This window comes from Vicia villosa, linkage group LG4, assembly GCF_029867415.1.
Source record: "Vicia villosa cultivar HV-30 ecotype Madison, WI linkage group LG4, Vvil1.0, whole genome shotgun sequence".
Taxonomy (NCBI): Eukaryota; Viridiplantae; Streptophyta; class Magnoliopsida; order Fabales; family Fabaceae; genus Vicia; species Vicia villosa.
This window is the reverse complement of record NC_081183.1, coordinates 155,303,089-155,322,660: the sequence shown is the minus strand read 5'-3', so window position 1 is coordinate 155,322,660 and position 19,572 is coordinate 155,303,089. Positions and strand designations below refer to the sequence as shown.

At 36.2% G+C, this 19,572-nt stretch overlaps 1 protein-coding gene and 1 long non-coding RNA gene across 2 annotated transcripts in view; one reads left to right on the top strand and one right to left on the bottom strand.

Moving 5' to 3' along the window:
• The window catches only part of LOC131598134 (formin-like protein 14), a 30,562-nt gene extending 24,597 nt beyond the window's left edge, over window positions 1-5,965 (top strand). Inside the window, exon 3 of the mRNA XM_058870764.1 lies at window positions 5,674-5,965. Within this exon, the coding sequence (XP_058726747.1) occupies window positions 5,674-5,965 (292 nt within the window). The remainder of the gene's footprint in view (window positions 1-5,673) is intronic.
• Window positions 5,966-6,649: 684 nt separating this feature from the next.
• LOC131600022 (uncharacterized) lies at window positions 6,650-9,272 on the bottom strand. Its single transcript, XR_009282980.1, has 6 exons — window positions 8,903-9,272; window positions 8,548-8,729; window positions 8,326-8,462; window positions 8,017-8,172; window positions 7,190-7,444; window positions 6,650-7,122 (listed from the first exon to the last, which is right to left on the bottom strand). It is a non-coding gene; the product is annotated as an uncharacterized LOC131600022 (long non-coding RNA).
• Window positions 9,273-19,572: the final 10,300 nt, after the last annotated feature.

Below are 19,572 nucleotides of genomic sequence, written 5' to 3'. Positions count from 1 at the left end.
TTTTCTGCCTTGTACAAAGCCCAAGGTTGTGGCGGACTCTTAAATAAATGAAGTATGGATGACTATATGGGGAAAAGATCCTAAGTGTTAGGAATCTTTGACACATGAAAGATATGGTTTATCTGCCTTGTACAAAGCCCAAGGTTGTGGCTACTGAGTGATGAAGAACTCACTGGGGAGACTCTATTATCTGCCTTGTACAATGCCCAAGGTTGAGGCTGACTCTTGACAGGGGAGTTTTATTGTTTGGGTGCCTTGTATGAAGCCCAAGGTTGAGGCTAACTGTTTTTGTTGGTTTTAACTCTACTGGAGATTAAAAAGACTGTTTTTCTTTTGGAAGCTAACCCTTTCCAGGGATTTTGACTCAGCTGGTGAATTTGTCTGTTAAAAGGCTGACTTTATCATGTTTTTTGGAGGCTGACCCTTTCCAGGGATTTTGACTCTTTTGGGGAAATTATCTCCTAAGAGAATGAAATTATTCTTTGACATTTTAAACAGATGTTGGAGGCTAACCCTTTCCAGGGGTTTTGACATTTTAGACAGATGTTGGAGGCTAACCCTTTCCAGGGGTTTTGTTGAAATGATGGATTGATTTTAATTGACTTTGGAGGCTAACCCTTTCCAGGGGTTTTGACATTTTAGACAGATGTTGGAGGCTAACCCTTTCCAGGGGTTTTTATTGAAATGAAAAGTGGATGGCAGAAAGATTATCTAGTGGAGACTCTTTGTTTAAAGCCCAAGATGAAGGCTGACTCAATGCTGAGGATGACCAAAACATAGATCCTAGACTCTACTAAGGAGGATTGATGAAGATAAGGGTGACAGAGACTGTCCATGTCTCTCATTCCAAAAAGTGTACTCAATGTAGGATTGAGACAATCTTAGCTTGTTTTGAAGTCTGGTTTAAATTGGAAGAAACTCACCAGGGTAGGCTAAAAGGTGACTAAAGACCTGTTCCTATGTTTGTAAGAAACCTGATGGGTCCTTGTATACAAGCTCAAGAGGAAGCCGGAAATGCTTTTAAGAAGCCTGTGGGTCCTTGTACAAAGCCCAAGAGGAGGCTAATCGAGGGTCCTTGTTATAGCACAAGAGAAAGCTTATGTGGTTTTGAACTTATTTTGGCTCTAAGCAAATGGGTAAGAGGTTTCACCGGGAATAATTCCTCTTTGGGTGGATGTGTCCTATTTATTTGGATTCTAAGGTTTTTGCCAAGATGTTTCACCGGGAATAATTCATCTTGGGGGTTTGAACTACAGATCTCTAATTAGGAAAGAGCCTTCACCGGGAAGACATTCTCAATCCTAGGTCATATTCCTATAATATATATATAGTTTAACTGTCCTAAGGTTTATACTCAAACGCAGTTCTAAACTAATATATGCACAGTTTATATTTGACAGTAATTTAAATAAAGACTGTAAATTGAAAGCTTGTAAAGCCTAACCTGGATGGAGTGGAGGCCATTGAAGAAGTATGTACAGAGCCTCAACAGTAATTTTGTTGTTTTGTTGATAACAGTTGAATATATATATATGATAAACAGTTAAGGGTTTTTTTGAAAACAGAAGAAGTGAAGATGGACAAAGGTCACATAGGTATCTGAAGAGTTTCACCGGGAATAATGCCCTTCAAATACCAGAAGAATGTTTTGAAAACAGAAAGAAGATTTTGAAAATACAGTTTTGAAAACAAGCTAAGAAGAGAAGATTTTTGGGACTTACACTCTATTAGAGGCCCAGTACTTTACAGTACTGGTGATAAAAGCAATTTGAAAAAAAAAAAATGACTTGGAATGATACAAGGTTTTGTTGTTTGAAAACCCTAATCATTTGATTTTATCAGAGATTGAAAATAGTTTTGAGATTTGACAAAAGTCAACTTAATTAAAGCAAAGATGAAGATCTATGCCTAATTAAGACCTAAGTGATTAGGGTTTTATCATAAATGTATTTACAAAAATGATTAGGTTAAAACAAAGTGAAAATATGTATTAAAGTATTTAAGAAAACACCTAAAAACATACTATTTTAAACCTAATAAAAACATGTGAAATAAATAATATTTTTATGATTTTTTTTATTATTCACAAAATAGAGATATTAAATAGCATGTGTGTAAAAAATGAAGTGAAAATAAATTAATTTGATAGGTTAATTAATTATATGAAGTTGTGAGAAAATTGAAGTAAATAAGTGATAAAAAATAATGTTTTGGCCTCACCATGGTTTGAACCCACGCCCTTGAAGCCAACAACTCAAAATAACACCACTGCGCCAACGCGCGTTTGGTGTTAGTAAGTTGCCTCCACTTGGTCATATTTCAAAACAGGTTGTAATTCCTTAAAAAATAAAAGAATCAAAAAGTCTGGGGCGAGGGGGATTCGAACCCCAGACTTGTGGCATGATGATACTAAAGGCGCATGTGTGGCCACTAGGGCAAGTTGTTTAGTCGTTTATAAAACGCTTTCAGTTAAATATATTTTAAACCCTCCCCTGAGAAATTAAAAATGGCGCCACCACCATCTTCGTCTTCAACCTCAAGCTCCATGATTTTTTTGAATTTCTGAACTCACTCGTTTCTCAATCATTTGCCATGATGTAAACACGAAACTTGCTCTAAATTCACTCACGATTCTAAATATGTAACTAACATGAACTAATATTAACTACATCTAATTAATTTAACAGAAATCGTGAAGAACCCTAAAATTTCAAAATCAAATTAAATGACTATACTGAAAGATAAATGAATGATGATAGAGGGTTTTCAATCCTCTGATGATGCTGAACAAGATAGAATCGAGATATTTCACAAAGAGTACTTAAATTATAGAGGTGAAGTTCAGAAACTTACCTCTGAAACTGAAGGTCGTGAGGATGATTGAGAGCACCTGGGCTTGAATGAATGATCTCAATAGCTTCCCTGAGACTCAATGATGCTAACTGGATGCTTATTGTAGCTTGAATCCTCCTGAATTGCTCTATGGACCTCCCTCGATTTCAGCTTCAAGTGAACATGGAGGTTGTTGAATTTGGAGTTACAGGTGAGCTGCAGCCATCTGGTTAGCTCCACTATGACCTAGGGAGTGTGTCTGAATGATTGGTTTGGCCTGAGACTCCCTGAGTTACTCCATGGACCTCCAACTGCAAATGCTTCCAAGTGAGAGCAACAATGGTGTTCCTCCACTTACAGAAGTGATCCAGGTGCTTGGATCACCTCAAATAACCTCCCTTGAGATGTTGGAATGCTCACTTTCCAAAGATGAGCTTTGGTTTGAAGAAAACGATTCTTCTTGCCAAAGAACTTTGAAAAACAATGAACAAGAGGAGAGAAAGAGAAAGCAAGTAATTGAGTTGCTTTGGTGTGTTTTTTGAATGAGAATGAGGCCTCTATTTATAGGCAAATGGATCAGTATAGCTGCAGAGGAGTGAGCTTCCTTAGTGAGGGAGTTTTGGTTTCTTAGCCATGAAGAAATTCAAAGAATCTCCAAAATGCAATGATGCATTTTCGAGCCAATTCTCCCAACCATTGATCTTGCAGGATCTTAGGGAACATTTCTGATATGTAGCAAGTTTCTATTGGCTTAGGAGAAGATTCCAATTGGTGAATCATTGCTTATCATAAATTCTCAAAAGTAATGATTACATAATCACATGTTCTTGCTTTTGGGAATCTTCTTCAATCTTCATGCCATGGTGAAAATGAATGCATGGCATTGTTTCAGACATGTTATGGGTCGTGTAGCATCCATTCATGAAGCAAAATGCACAAAATTGCAAAGTTCCAATTTGCACATGACCTATAATTTCACTTTATGAGGCCAACTTTGAACAAGCATAACTCCTAGCTCAAATTGAATTTTGAGAAGGTTGAACACAATTTGGAAAGCCCTAAACATCTACTTCAAATCATTAGTTTATGTCTTCTTCAGATTCCTTTGGGAAATTTGTGAAAAATGAGGCCAAAGTTGGAAGAAAACTAGGTTAAAACACTTAGAAAAATTTCTAAGTGTTTATGACCTAAACTTCAAAATTTCCAAAACTTCATAAATGGTTGATCTTTTGAAAAAAGTTCCCTTGTAAGATGTTGTTTTATTTTGCAAGATCTACAACTTTCATGTTGGAAGTTTTTTGAGTTGTGTAGGTGAAATTTTGAGATCTCACCATGCCTTTAAAAACCCTAATTCCCGACTTTTCGCTCCTTGATGAATTTCTTTGAATTTCTTTGGCCAAATGACTTTGACATCCATATATTGATGATATTGATCTTTGAAAGTCATTTTTTGACCAAAAACCTTAAAAGTCAATGATGATCCTTCACAGTTGACTTTTTCCTGACAAAGTGAATTTTTGGGCTTTTGTGTAGAAATAAGATCTTCTCCCCAAATGGATGATATAAATGGATTATATGGAGGTAGTAGAGATCCTTGAATCATGTCTTGAGTTTTGGATTCATGCCCTGATCAGAAGTCAACTATCTTGGTGAATTAGGTCAAAACCCTAATTTGTCGACCATGTGAAAGTAATGACTGTAGACTTTGAATTGAAGTGTGATGTCCAGTAGATCTTGTAATATGAGTTATTTGAAGAAGATTGATGTCTTTGAATGACCCTCTGGGGCTTTTTAGGGTTTCCCAAATGTGATCCCTGATTTTAGTCCTTGATAGGCTCAAAACCCTAGTCTGGTGACCTGAGTAAGCCTGTACTCATATGACTGGATGTCTAATCAATCATAGATGAGAAAAGTGAAGTTTTTGAGCTCCATGATTGTATTAGAGGCTAATCTTTGTATTGATTGATCCTTTGCCTGAGCTTTCTTGTCTTTGTGCATCCTTGATTAGGTATCAGATGGAGAAATGACTGCTCTGGGTACTTGTCTTGACCTGATGAAAAATCCTGAAGATATGTCATCTCAGGGGGGTCAAAAATTAGGGTATGACAAACCCACTCTCTTATAAAAATATCCTGAATTAAGGGGGTTGAAGCTATAGGGTATTTGGACCTAGTCATTTGGCCCATCTATTCCATTTTTGGGTCTTGGAGCAATTCTTACATTTTTTTACATAATTCATCTTCCAAGTATTGATAAATTATAGATTGGGTTTAATTTTATTGGGGGGTTATTGGTTAATTTATTAGGATTATTAGTATTAATTTCAATATTATCGTTATTATTATTAATTCCTATTACCAATTATTATTATTATCTTTTTATTTTTATTAAATCAATTATATGATTGTTGGGCTTTTGGATATTATTTCATCTTAAGGATTTTTAACCTAATTTTCTAACCTAATTCATTTATATAAATAGGTGATTTTTTTCTACACAAGGGGGGAGGTCGATAATCCTAATTGATAACACTCTCCATTCACATGTCTCTTTGACCACTGTACATATTGTAGTTAATTTTCTAACACTCTTTGTACAAATCTCATCACAAAAGAAGGCCAATTTTTCTAACGAGAATTCTTCCTTTTGCTGTACAGTATACCTTTAAGTTTTTTCATGCTTTTCTCTATCAAAGAAAGAAAACTCTTCATCAGACCATGTCCATATCATGCTAAAACCATGACTGTCACTAATCCCTATACCCAATGAAATCCTAAACCATAATTGTTTCATAGTTCAGAATGGATATAATTGAAACAATTGATACAAATGTTTTTTTAGGAAAGAAGACGCAACCGAACCGCCCTCGCAACGTCACAGAACCGCGGGCAGAACCTCCTTCACGCGAACTCCGGCGAATCACCGGCAACCACCGCCGACGCAAGCACCGCCACCTCGACCTCCTTCGTCGTTGAGCCGCGCACGCCCGGATTCTCAACCACACAGCCACCCGCGAACACCAACGTACGGCCACCGCGACCCTCTGTTCTCCGCGACGAACAACACCCCTCCACCGGAACCGCCGCACAACCCACAACAATCTGGATCGTCATCTCCTGATACTGATAGGTAATTTTTGATTTTGTAATTTTTTGCTCGGATTTGTTACACGCGTTGCTTGCTTTCGGATTGTGAGTTTTCTTGTTTTTGGTTGAGGAGAACAGAGAGAGAGAAACGTGAATAACTTGTTGTTGTTGTTCTGGTTCTAGTTTTATCATTCTTTTACTCATAACTAGTGTGATGCGTTCGCACGGGTACCCGTTGTTTTTGCGCATTTTGATTTAGAAAAATAAAATGTATTAATAAAAGACTAAATTTTGGTTAAAATAGGTAAAGTTATAAAATACTAATATTTAAAAAATTGAATATTAGAAATAAAAATGAATATTAGAAATAAAAATGAATTAATAGAAAAAGTAAGCACAGGAAGTGCTATTTACATCAAATATGTTCAATACACAAAGCCATCAAAACACAGAAATGAAAAAACACCATAGAAGCCGACTCGAACTTGTACCTTATCATTATTACTCACCAATCACCATAGAAGCATGACAATGATAATCTAATTTTATTCCAAAATAAATATTAAGAGAGAGAGATATTATTAATCTAAAGTTGCACGAAAGAATAATTTATAATTTCCACCTAAAGATTTTTTTAACTCTGTCCTTTAGAATAACAAATTTTATTACTTATCAAACAAATACAATATTTACTTCACTCAAGTAACAATGTAAAGTATATTCAACCAAAATTCAAAATGAAAAAAAAAAAGAACATGCATATGATGAGTATATGACCGAATTAGTATATGAGTATACGTCTATTATCTTAGCTACTTCTTCTACCTCTCTAATCCTTGTTTGTTTTAGCTACTTCTTCTACCTCTCTAATCCTTGTTTGCAAAGTGGGCAGCAAGATATAATTTTCAGCCACTGGTCCACACACTTTAGATGGAACACATGAGAACACCATGAAAATTGAGAGAGGTTGGATGATCCTAAACTCCTCTGGCATTGCTAATAACTTTCAGCGCAAAGCAAACTCACTGAAACCGCACCAGCTAGATCCACACAACGCCAAAGCCAACTCAGAAACCCCCGACAACAATTCCAGAAATATGAATCCGACTTAACTAAACTCCAACCAATCAAGCCGACTTAATTAAGGCCAAGCAAAGGTGGGAAAAAAGATCAGGATACGCCTACGCTGCATATGCTAACCCAACTGAAACAGAGGAAACAATACTGTTGCAAAATTCTAGATATTTAATGTTAGTTCACATGAATTTTACCTTGTTCTGCAATTCGGATGAAATGCTTGGAGCAACATAGATGGAGCAACCAGACAAAGTTGAGTCCAAATTTCTGTTAGACTCTTTACCAGGGAATCTTAGAAATTCTTCAGCATAATGAGGATGCTTTGTTTCATGGATTCTTGCAGGCCACAATTTTAGTATTTGTATACCCTAGAAGTAGTCTAAAATCATCCAAGTGCATATTGTTATCTCCTTAGCTCTTTAGACTATAAAGTGATTTAGTCAACCTTACTGTCACAGACAAAAAGAAAATGCATTCAAAATACATTAATCAATCAAGTTATATACATTAACCAAGTTAATGTGGTATATACATTAATCAAGCTAATGTGCTATGCTTGTCAACACAGTGCTATTTAATTTTCTGTCATAATCAAGTTATATACATTAACAGGATGTGTGCTAGTCTTAATTCATGAATGGAAAGAGAGATTTCCCAATTGAGGTCAAATGTCGCCACCGCATGTAGCATATTTAACTTCAGAAATCACACAACAAAGACATACAATAGAGGCATATGATTTGTTCGGAATGGATTAAAGAATTATTCTCCAACAAAATAAATAAGCAACAAAGAATAACTAACTTTGTTAATTGTAAATGCAAAGTGTGTCTGAAACCGATTTCATGACCAAAGCAACCTTTACTGCTGTGCATCTTTGACCACTGACATAGCATGAATGAAGTTTTGGAATCAAAAAAGTATTATAGTTTTATGCAGAAGTATAAGTCTGTGATTCCAAACTGCACTCGAGGAAATCATTAATAATGATGGTACGATATATATGCGCTATTGTGATTACCTGTAGGAGAACCCTTATTTCACAATGTTAGCAGCTACCAAATCCAAGTCAGCGGCTTCAAGAACAATGCAAGCATCTTTTCGACCCAGCTCCATTTGTAGAGGAATCATTGCAGACTTTTTTGATATTGCTATTCCAGTGTCACCGCATGTGAAACTGAGAATAAATACATCAAAATTACTAATAGAAGACACACTCGGGGATATTTTGTAAACTCAATACGTTCAGATGCTATAGTGACACCGACTCAAACATTTAGGGATCAAACACAAAGTGGACGATAAAGATAGCCGAAGAAGTGAATATTACCTTATGCAATTCACACCCGGATGCATCGTAAGAAAGTCACCATTCTCAGAACCCTTTCCTGTCACACAACTAATAAGACCTTTAGGGAAGCCAGCCAAATGAAAGCAATGCATCATATGTAGTGCAACAACAACACCCTATTCAAAATGGTGAAATATATCATAAATATTTTTCCACAACTATAATTACTAATATGTATATGCTTTATGAATAGTTGTATACCTGTGTTGGAGGTTTAAGAACAATGGAGTTTCCGCCTAATAGTCATGGTAACAGAGCATTGACTCAATGATGATTTGAGTGTGATACCGACAGATTTTGCTGGCCACATGTATCAGTACCTTTATTACCATACTACAACACTTTTATTGACAACAGAATAGGTGCAACACTTATTACTTCACCTACATAGAAAAGCCTGATCAATGTGAAGTGCTACTATTTTTGACTTTGACGCCTTTGAGGCTCCGACATGCATTAAAGTTGTGCTAAGAATATTAAAGTGCTGATTGTAGAGAGGCTATGGCTATTCTAATTATGTGCATTTTTTTCATGGTTTGGTTTGAAAAGTACATACCATTTCAATTGCGTTCTCAAACAGCTCTCTCGCTCTCTTCAATTTTTCCTTTCCATAATCTCTTCACAAATTTAGACAGATATATAACCCAAATATCTCTAGCATGTGGGTACTTAAATATCTTCACTCCTATTTCATAAACCTTAAAAGCATCTTCAAAGAAGTTGTTCTCCTGTATAAATCAAAATCAATTAACAATATGTCAATGAGCCAAAACCAGCAGAAGTAAAATCCAGTACAGATAGTGTACTAAAATAGGAATGATGCTCCATACCTCCAGAAAGTTTGTATAATTGATTATTATTTGTGGTGAGGCTATTTGTATTTCAAAACTCCGTTCGTAAACTGCCCAAGTAGACTCCAAATTACCTAGACTTTCCTCTAAATCAGCATAAAAGATCCATCATCCACAAAGCGATCAACATCAGCCTGCAATTCAAGTTCCTTATCATCCCACTGCCAAAATGGAATGGTAATGAGTCTACTTGCAAGAAATGAAATCATCCATTCCATCAATAGGACCATAAAAAAGCAACTTACCAACTGGTTTGAAGGTGACGTAAGAGTCCCGGTGCCATCAGTTCTAAACATCATTAGAGGCTTTGAAGCCATCAGTTCTAAACATCATTAGAGGCTTTGAAGAAATTCTAACTGGACTTAGATAAAGAAAAACAAAATTCACATAACCCTGGTTTTTACAGGGGCATTCTGGATGACAAATCATAATATTTCTTAGGTCATTAATTAAATTGAGAAGCTAAAGTTAATGTCAGTTGAACAGTTCAAATCAATAGTTTTCTGATAGTTTTCAGATTTGGTTGTGACAGTCCCAGATTGGATCCAATGAGCTGTATTCTGAATCAGCAAGAAATAACATCACATCCATAATTTACAACCATATAAAAACCATACACATACATGAAAATCACCATAAAACCCATACAGTGCGAAAGCGTCATCACGAAAGTATCCACAGTTCAGATCAACTTCATTACAAAACTAAACACAAATATCATAGTGCACATCATATAAGCTCAAGACAATGCAACATAGCTTAAGGCAACTCACCAGTACAATTCATACCATCATATTCATGCAATTTCAGAACTCATACAAACATACCATAAACCATTACCTATTCATCAAAGGAAAATCAATTCCTACACTCAAATACACCTATTGCACCCCTGCATTTACCATACTCACATTCAAACATGAACAAACATGAACACTAATTCAACCTTGTAGCACATTTGTAATATCTCCATGGACAACAATACCCCATAAATATGCAGGCTTCATGTTTGTATGCAGGGCATCTCGATCACATTTACACCTAGAAACATAGCACAACATAAACAATGGTCAATGATATGAGTGTGCCATATATAGACAATAGTACTCAATGCATCATACACACAATTCAAACCATAAAATTACCATGTTAGGCATTCACTTAGCAGAACTTAAGTGCAGAACATTCATTCGACTACTTGAAGGATCAATTTTACTGCTCCCTTGCCCATGTCTATGGTTTGTAACTTCAGTGGACGGGGAAGGCTTCAAGGAGTTCCTTCTTGATGCCTCGAAAGAGTATACCACTTGACAACGTGAGCACTTGCTAAGGTTAGTTGTTCTGAAACAACCATCACACCTTTCATCATAATAAACTGACAAATTCACCACTTGCTAATTGAATCAGTCTAACATTCCACTAATTGTCCTAACAACAACCAATTAACCACACTTGTTCAACCTGCACATAAACCAATCTGTGTCAGTCCTACCCTGTATCACAGTGCCAAAATCTACCGCAGAACAAAGAAAACCAAATCAGAACCGATACTTGCATCATATCGATCCTGGTCCACACAAACATCAGACCTGAGAACACATTACAAATGGCATGCTTTAGATTGTATTTAAGCTGCCAATTTTGGATGCTGATAGAATGTAACCACATACCAAGATTAAAACAACCATCGTAAGATATGGGGAAGTAATAACAAAATTTCCAACAAATGTCACATTAACCACAGCAATAAAAGATCATCAACAACAAATCTGAAACGAAAAAAAATAAGAGATTAGTTTGGAACTTTCATCAAACACTTTATAGGCAAGGTGCAAAGCTCTGTATTTTGAAAACACATTGTTAACATCGACAACAACATAACACCACACAAACGAAAAAGAAGCGAAAGGAGTACCAGAACCGAAATCAAAAGGGAAGAGGAGATTCACGTTTATCAACTCTTACCCATTGGTCTACATACTAAAAATGATGAGAAATATTTATTATATTTAAAATTGACATCAACTTTAAAGAAGCAACTCGAGTACAACAACCGGAGGGTATGAATTTTGAGCGTCTACATACTAAAATGAAAGTTGCAGTAGAAGGGGAAGCATGTCTATATTTACACAACACGATACCTATCCACGGCTAAGCATCTCTGACTTCTTCAATTTCTTCATGGCAAAAATTTCTCCAGTACTTTTACCACGGTATAACCTCACCTACATTTTTCACAAAAGCTAACAACTAACAGTGTGAAACTTATTAATCGGTAAACCAAATTGACCCTTCTGAAATTAGCGAAAGATTAAGACCTTATAACGTTTAAATTTCAAACCTTTATCAAAGTGGTTGTTCTACTTGAAGAATTATCCACAGTCACTCTACAAAAAAAACACAAACATGAAATTCAATTAAGTTCGAAACAACAACAATAGAAGATTCATAATTCATCATTAGGGTTTATGTGAAGGAATCAGAATTTTTAAGGGGAATGATTAAAATCATGGGTCTAATCTTTACTACAAATCACAAATAAACTTTGGTTCACAGTAAAGAGAATCTGATTCACAATTTTCACTGCAGTAGAATACAGAACCAAAACCCTAAAATTCCATCATCATCATCATGTATACAAATTTTCAAAAACTATGATAAGAAAGAAAAAGAACTCAGTTCATATTCAGTAAATGGGATACAACACTAACGTTCATGGAACCCTATTTTATCATCATCTTCCTCATTTTTTACACAAACCCTTCAGAAAATATTGAGAGAAGAAGAGAGATTAGAGAACTCAAAACACGAAAAAAACAAAGAAAGATCTCACCGATTTGCTGTGACTTTGAGCGTCACCAACATCATCGTCAATTTTTCGACCGTAACCCTTAGCAACAACCATCAACGGTTAAAAATCAACATCACGATATCATCCACAAACATGTTCATCGTCACCATCAACATCATATTATTCTGTACAAAAATCAAAAGAAGAAAAATATTAGAGAAATAGAGACAAAAGAAAGAGGAAGAGGAAGAGTAAGAGAGAGGTAGGGGAAGAGAGAGAACAATTTTTCAAAATAGAAGCAACCCTAGACACATAAAGTAGAAGTGTGAAAAGGAACGTGAAGTAGAATTGCAACCAAAGCATCCACGTGGCTGAAGCAGAAAGCAAAGGGGCAAATAAGTACTTTCCAGATCATATAACTTTCTTATATTGTAGATTATGAAATGGTAGCACACGTGTCTTCACGTGAATGGTTGAATCTATAGGTAGAAGAAATCAAAGGAGACGTTGCTTTGCTGTACCATACTAACTTCCTTTTTACTTTATTTCTTTTATTATTAGAATTTTTTTTTATTACTAGAAATTAGCTTATTGTTAGGAATTGGGTCTTAAGCCCAGTTATGATTATATCATGTTACTAACCTCACTACCATTTAACTAATCCCTGCACCCTTAGATTTTGTCTTCCGATTTTCTTTTGGTTATCTATACCAATTATTTTTTTAAAAGTTAATTATTCAACTCATTCAATTTAATCCTTCAATACACCCCTTTTAAAATAAAATAAATTAATTAATATAATAATCTTAATTGAGTTAATTGATTTATTAATGTTAATTTAATCAATTCTTTGCTAATTCTCTCCTCGACCCGACTAAATCAATTAGTCGTTTTAGACGAGAGATAAAAAATACATATAATCAAAAACACATTTAATTTGCTGCCCGCCCGCGACGATCAATCTATCGATCTGAGTAACCAGCAATGCCCCTTAATCCGTTAGCTATACTGACCAAATCTATTGGTCACTGCATCTAACGGTGTCATATCAAATCAGGGTTGTACGCCCAAAACTTAAAACATTCAAAACATTTCAAATCAAACTACGGATTTTCATCCTAATTCCAAAACTACGACAGGCCATTCAAAAAGCCTTCAAACACTTTCATATTCAATTCAAAGGCGTACAACCCTGTGCCCGAACTACGTTGACTCTGATCCTCCATAAGGAGGTACGTAGGCACTTGGCAACAAGGCGAGTCCCCCTCCCTAAAATCTCAATTTCCCCCTATTCAAATCCTTAGCTATTAACCTAAATATTTTAGCCATAAACCTTTACCTTAGATTCGAAGCCAATAAGAAAGGGTTGAGGGTGCCTAACACCTTCCCTCAACCTGATTATAATAACTTACCCCGATCTCTAAACTGCGTAGGGTTTCCTATTCGCCCTTCAGAATAGGTGGCGACTCTAAAAGTATAATTTTTAGGGCAGGTTGCTACACGAATCTATGCGCAAAATATTACAAGAAAATGGACGTCCTCGATAGGGTTCGAACCCAGAACGTCTCAATTGCCAACAACACCCGTTTCCACCTCTGCCACCAATCATTCGCTGATACTGCAATGAAGACAAATATTAACAACAAAGGAAAGCGCGCATTAAAGTGTTGGTGGCAGAAAAGTCAACGCGGGGCCAGCAGCTTTCTGACTGGCCAATCCTGCAGCGACAGCCGTCCGTCTTCCTCATGGGACTGCAGTATTGGACCGTGAAAAAAAACCACCCCATGCGCTGTAACTCGAGTTCCATCCCTCCATCTTCACTCATCCATAACTCCATCAATTCTCCATGAAATCCAACAAAGTTTAAACCAAAATTGTAGAGCTAAATGCCACGAATACAACCATCATAAATTTAAAACAGATAGAACGTTGTATCAAGTATAAAATCAAACTCAAAGTCATGGTTTCAATATGTTTCAACAACATGAACACATAATTAAACTAAAACAAATACGGTTATTATAACAAAAAAACCGCCCAGATCTTCTAATTAAAGCATGGTGAGTCTAATGGTATTGATAATTCGATCTAAAACGGCCTGGAGTATGCAAACCGAACCCCCTCCATGCTTGCACCTCAACAATGGTGTTTCGAGATGCTCACGTCCAAGCCCTTTAGTAACTGTTCAAACCTGTCTTAAATAGTCTCAGGAACACGTTAGAGGCATTCAATTATTTTGAAACTCGATAATACATGAAATACAAAATTTAAAAGAATGAACGATAATTGTTAATCATGCTATATGCATTCCATGTATGATTCACGTTTGCAAACTCCCTGGAAATACCTTATATCCTCTCAGGGATTGAATGAGACGTCTTGTTGGCCTGGAAACTTGTTGGAGCCACGAATTTTCGTGTGCCCTAGCTCTAGAGATTTTTTCCTCTTGTGCAAACCCTTGTTTTCCTTGACTGCCAACCCCCTTTTCGTGACTGCCCCTCATGTATATATAGGAGAGAGTAATTTTAGGTCATTTGTGGGCTTGGATCTCTAGGGTTTTGTAGAATGCAATTTTGCTAAAAAACATATTAATCCTTCCTAAATTTGGTTAATCTTTCTCCTTAGGCCTTGCAAATGAATTTTCCTATTTTATGATGTCATATGGGCCTTTATAGGATTAGTAACCGAGTCATGAGAATTAATTCAAGTATTTTTCTAATTTTAACCAATTTATTTAGCTTTTATTTGCATAAAATCCAAATAAATATGAATAATATCTACGAAAATAAATGAATGGGTTTATAGGTTCTCATTTATGCTATGAGTGTGTTTGGAACCAAAATTCAAGGCCCATTAGCTGAAAAACCAAGTTTTGATCAATTAGGGTTTCATGCATCTCTTAGAAATTGCTCAACTTCAACTATGCGTATCTCTGTCAATTTTAATCATATGAATGCATTCTAAGACTTTTTAGAAAGCTAAAAGAGCCCTCTAAATGACCTTTTTGGTCTCATCTCAATTGAAGCTTCCATGCTCAAGTTATGAGCTTTGATCCAAAAGGTGTTTTTGTTGACCTTTCTGGAGGACCTATAATGTATTGGGCCATATCTCTCAAATGAAGCATTTCTAGCCTTGGCTTGTGAGAGACAAAGTTGTAGAGAATCAAATTTCCTTCAAAATAGGCTTTGAGTGAGAAATTTTTGATAAAGTATGAGAGAGTTATGCCTAGTCAAAGTTGGGTTGACTTTCTCCTAAGAAACCCTAATTTGAACCTTTGTGTATTTGTTCATCTCTGAGTTTCTATTAATGGGATCATGATCAATCTTTGATCAAATGATGGTTATACTCTTATTTACTTTATGTTGACCCAAAATTGAGAATTTTTGACTGTACTTTGACTATAATTGACTTTTAGGTCAACGTAGTCGATTGTTGGTCATCTGAACCATTGAGTGAGCAATCTTTGGAATGGAATCTTGACTTTTGACATGGAGATGCCTTGAGACTTATGAGAGGCCTTGAGATCCATTTGAGACCTCGAATATTCACAATCTTTGATAAAATGAAAACCCTAGTCTTGAGACCCTCGATTAGGAGACTGTTGCTTGAGAAGAACCCTTGAGCCTTGAGTTATTGGAAATGAAGTGAGGAACATTTTGATTGATTATAGGAGGGCAAATTTTGGGGTATGACACCTCCAACTGGAGGACGAGGCAGTTGGTCGGATCCTGCACACTACTTATGGTACGTTTTATTTTAATACATTATCGTATTTATTTATTTATGTTTCGTATTTATTTTTAATACATTATCGTGTTTCTGTTTCAGAGCTGGATCATCTCCTACTTCTCCCGCATCCACGGCTTTCACATCGATTCTGCGCACGTGGACGTCATGCCCAGGGCCGCCAGATACGTTCTCCAGAGGGGGAACGATGCGATGGGACCATACCGTGGATACCTGGACCGCACGATGCACGACGATGTCACCTGGAGGCCGTTCAGCGACTACGCTCAGATTGTCCCCTTTGACGGTATTGCTCTATATTCAGGCTGGCTGTCATGCGGGACTACCATCATGGTCCGGTATCTCCCTGAGCGGTGCATGCGTCAGTTCGAATTCGTGCAGCGGATACCCAGGTCACCCTTTGAGGCTGCTCCCGACACAGTGACCCGAGTGCAGCTCACTGCCATATGGGAGGACTGGCAGCATCATGTGGTACCGCAGGAGTACCGTCTCACTCGGGTCACACAAGACTGGCACAGTGAGGAGGGATACGTCACATGGTTCTATCGGGTGTCACATCCTCTGCTGAGACCCGACGTTCCCGGCGCTCCTAGGCCAGCACACGAGGAGATCCTGGAGAACCAGCAGGCCGAGGATGACCACGCCATTGATCTCATGCCGATCTGCCAGCGGATAGAGATGCTTGGGCGGGACGCGTTGGATCGAGGTGTCGTTCAGCAGGGCGGTCCAGAGGCTGTGGCCGTGATGGAGATGATCGTCACTGATGCGGGCCGTGCGGCGGCATACAGGCGGCAGAGGAGGTCCCAGGGAGAGAGGGTTAGGCACACCCAGTAGTGGTCGGGTTTATTTATTTTTTGTTTTCGGATTGTATCTTTAGCACATTATTATTATTATTTGGATTCAGATCGGTTATATATATTACTTTTTTTATCATATTAGTATTTTCACCTTTATATGTCGTTTATTTTATTTCCCGGTTTCTTTTAATTAAAAATACGAAACTGTTAAGAAAAACATAAAAAAAAAAATTTGTTTCTGCATAATTCGGAAGTGCATTTCCGAAACCCCTCAAAATCTGAACAAAGGTGTTTTCGGAAGTTCATCTTCGAACACACCCCCCATGAGGTATTTTCGGAAGTTCATCTCCGAACACACCCCCCATGAGGTGTTTTCGGAGATGCACTTCCGAATGGTGAAAATTTTTTTAAAAAAATCAAAGCTTCGGAAGTTCATTTCCGAAGCAAGGGTAATTTGGGTTTTTCGCTGGGGGTGACCCCCATAAGGAGGTGGCTAAAGAAATTTTCAAATGCAATTCAAACCTTAAACCTTAAACATATATAACATCTTCAACTATTACATTTTATAACAAAGTAAATATTAAACATAAAAGAGATAACAAAACATAACATCTTCAAATTTCCAAAAACTCTCTCTGATTTTAGTTTGTTTTTCAAATTCTTGTTCATCTTTTTTGAATCTTTATACATAACCTTCAAATAGCCCAAAGCTTTCACCTCTGACTTCATAATGCTCTCATCTTCATTTCCCCATTTTTCTACCATATCGTCATCCCATATGAACAAATCACATGTTTCATCACTCCTCTAAAATGGACATCTCCAAAATAAAAAATATTAGCACATGAGTTTAGAAGTGTCACCACGGTTTTGGGAAGAACCGTGGTAACTTTTGTGTTGTTGTATTCGCGTTTTGTAGTAGTGCCTCAAGAGGTCTTTGAAGCTCCTTTTTGTTCTATGTCGCAAGATCCTTCGTTTCCTCCATCGCCACCACAATATTGTCAAATCTTGTCGTCAAAGAACGCAAGACCTTCAATACAACATTCTGCTCAGTAACAGTTTCTCTGCATGCCTTAATTTGGTTTACCAGTCGAGTAATTCTCGCCATGCAATAGTTGATTTTCTCTTTTTCCTCCAATTGAATTAATTCGAGTTGACGTTTTTGAGTCTGAACCTCGCCACTTTTGCATTGTCAGCCCTTGCATATGCCTTTTCCAAGATTTCCCATGCTTGCTATGACGATTCAGAATCACCAGCTTTCTTAAAGTTGTAACCATCCATGCATTGGTGGATAAAAAAATATCGCTTTGAAATCTTTTTTCTTTTCTTCCTTATGTGTTGCTCATTGTGCCTCATTTGCACCTTCGACAAGGAGATTCACTCCGTTCTTGATCACTTCAAGAACATCTTAGTAGCTAAACAACAACTTCATGTGCTTGCACCATTTGTCTTAATTCTTCGCATCAAAGATTGATAAATTTGTACGGATTCTTTCTTCATAGACAAATGGTAACCGAGGTTGCTAATGACAGAAAACTATCAAACATTTGTAACCGATTACTGCGAATGTGTAACCGCTTACGCCAACTCCAAAAATACTTTTTCCAATGTAAGTGATTATACACTCATATTAACCGATTACAATACTTGAATTACTAAAATATTCTTAACAATTTCCTATCTTTAAGTAGAAAATAAATATATATTATCAAGATTTTTTTTCAAAGTATTATTAAAATTAAATTAAATTAAATTAAATTAAATTAAATAAAAGCAGAAAAGATGAAACAATGAAATGCAATGAAAAAGAGTTAAAAATAATTAAATGAAAATAAAGATAAAGAAAAAGAATGAAATAAATTGAATGAAGTAGAAAAATAAAAATTTAAGGGAACAATTCTATGTTTCTTCCGTGTGCTTTTTATTAAGGGTGACAAGATGAATGATACTTCTTTTAAATGTGTATTCTTTTTTTCTTTCTAGCTGTAATGACTAATGAGAGTAAAATGAAGTCCTAGGGTGCGTGTGTGGTCTAGCGGAGAAACGTTTGGATCTTGAGAATGTGTTCCTCTCAAAATCTTAAAATTTATTAATCGTTAGTTGGTCTAGTGGTGATTGGCGCTGGACTTGGTAGGGAGAACTACGGTTCGATCCCCACAACTGCAATCAGGAGGAGGCTGAAATCACTTGATGCCAGAATTGACTCCCAAACCGGACTAAACCGGTGGTGATAAAAAAAATAGAAAATTGTGACCATTAAACTACTTAAATAGTCATGAATAAAAATATTACTGGTTTATTTTGCTCATAATAATAATAATAATAATAATAATAATAATAATAATAATAATTAATAACCACTCTTATTAGAAAATTATAAAAGTGATATAAATAAATAGCATAAAGGAATTTTTTTTTTTGTTTTTCACATAAATTTCCGTCAATGGAATATAACGGAAGAGACTAATTTTAAGGACAGAAAAATTTGATAAAACAATCGTCTAAAGAAAAATTATAGAAATTAAAATTAAAAGTTATCAATATTTTTTTTTTTGAATCAAGTAAATATTATTAATTCAAAAAACAGAATACAAAAGCGTGGTAATCAAAATGATCCAACTAATCCAAAGAGACCAAAACCTATAACATCAACTTTGCAAGGTGGCTTCTACATTTCCTATGCTGCCACCCTCTATATATTATGCTATCTTTAATACTATCTTCTATCCCATATGTATTCTCTATATTTCCAAAACAAACTCTATTTCTCATAGACCATATACTATAAACTCTCTCAGCAATAACTATTTTGAGATGAGAAATTTGCATCCTTTCCTTCTAGTAATACCAGTTAGCCATATCAACTCTTCCTCCCATTTCTGGGGTCTGTGCCGTATCTCAAACCACTCTAGAATATGGCTCCATATTGGTAAAGTGACAGAGCATTGGAAAAATAGGTGGTCTATGTCTTCATCATTCTGCTTATATAGACAACATTTTTTATCTTGCACTTGAAGTAAACCCAGTCTAGCCAGACAAA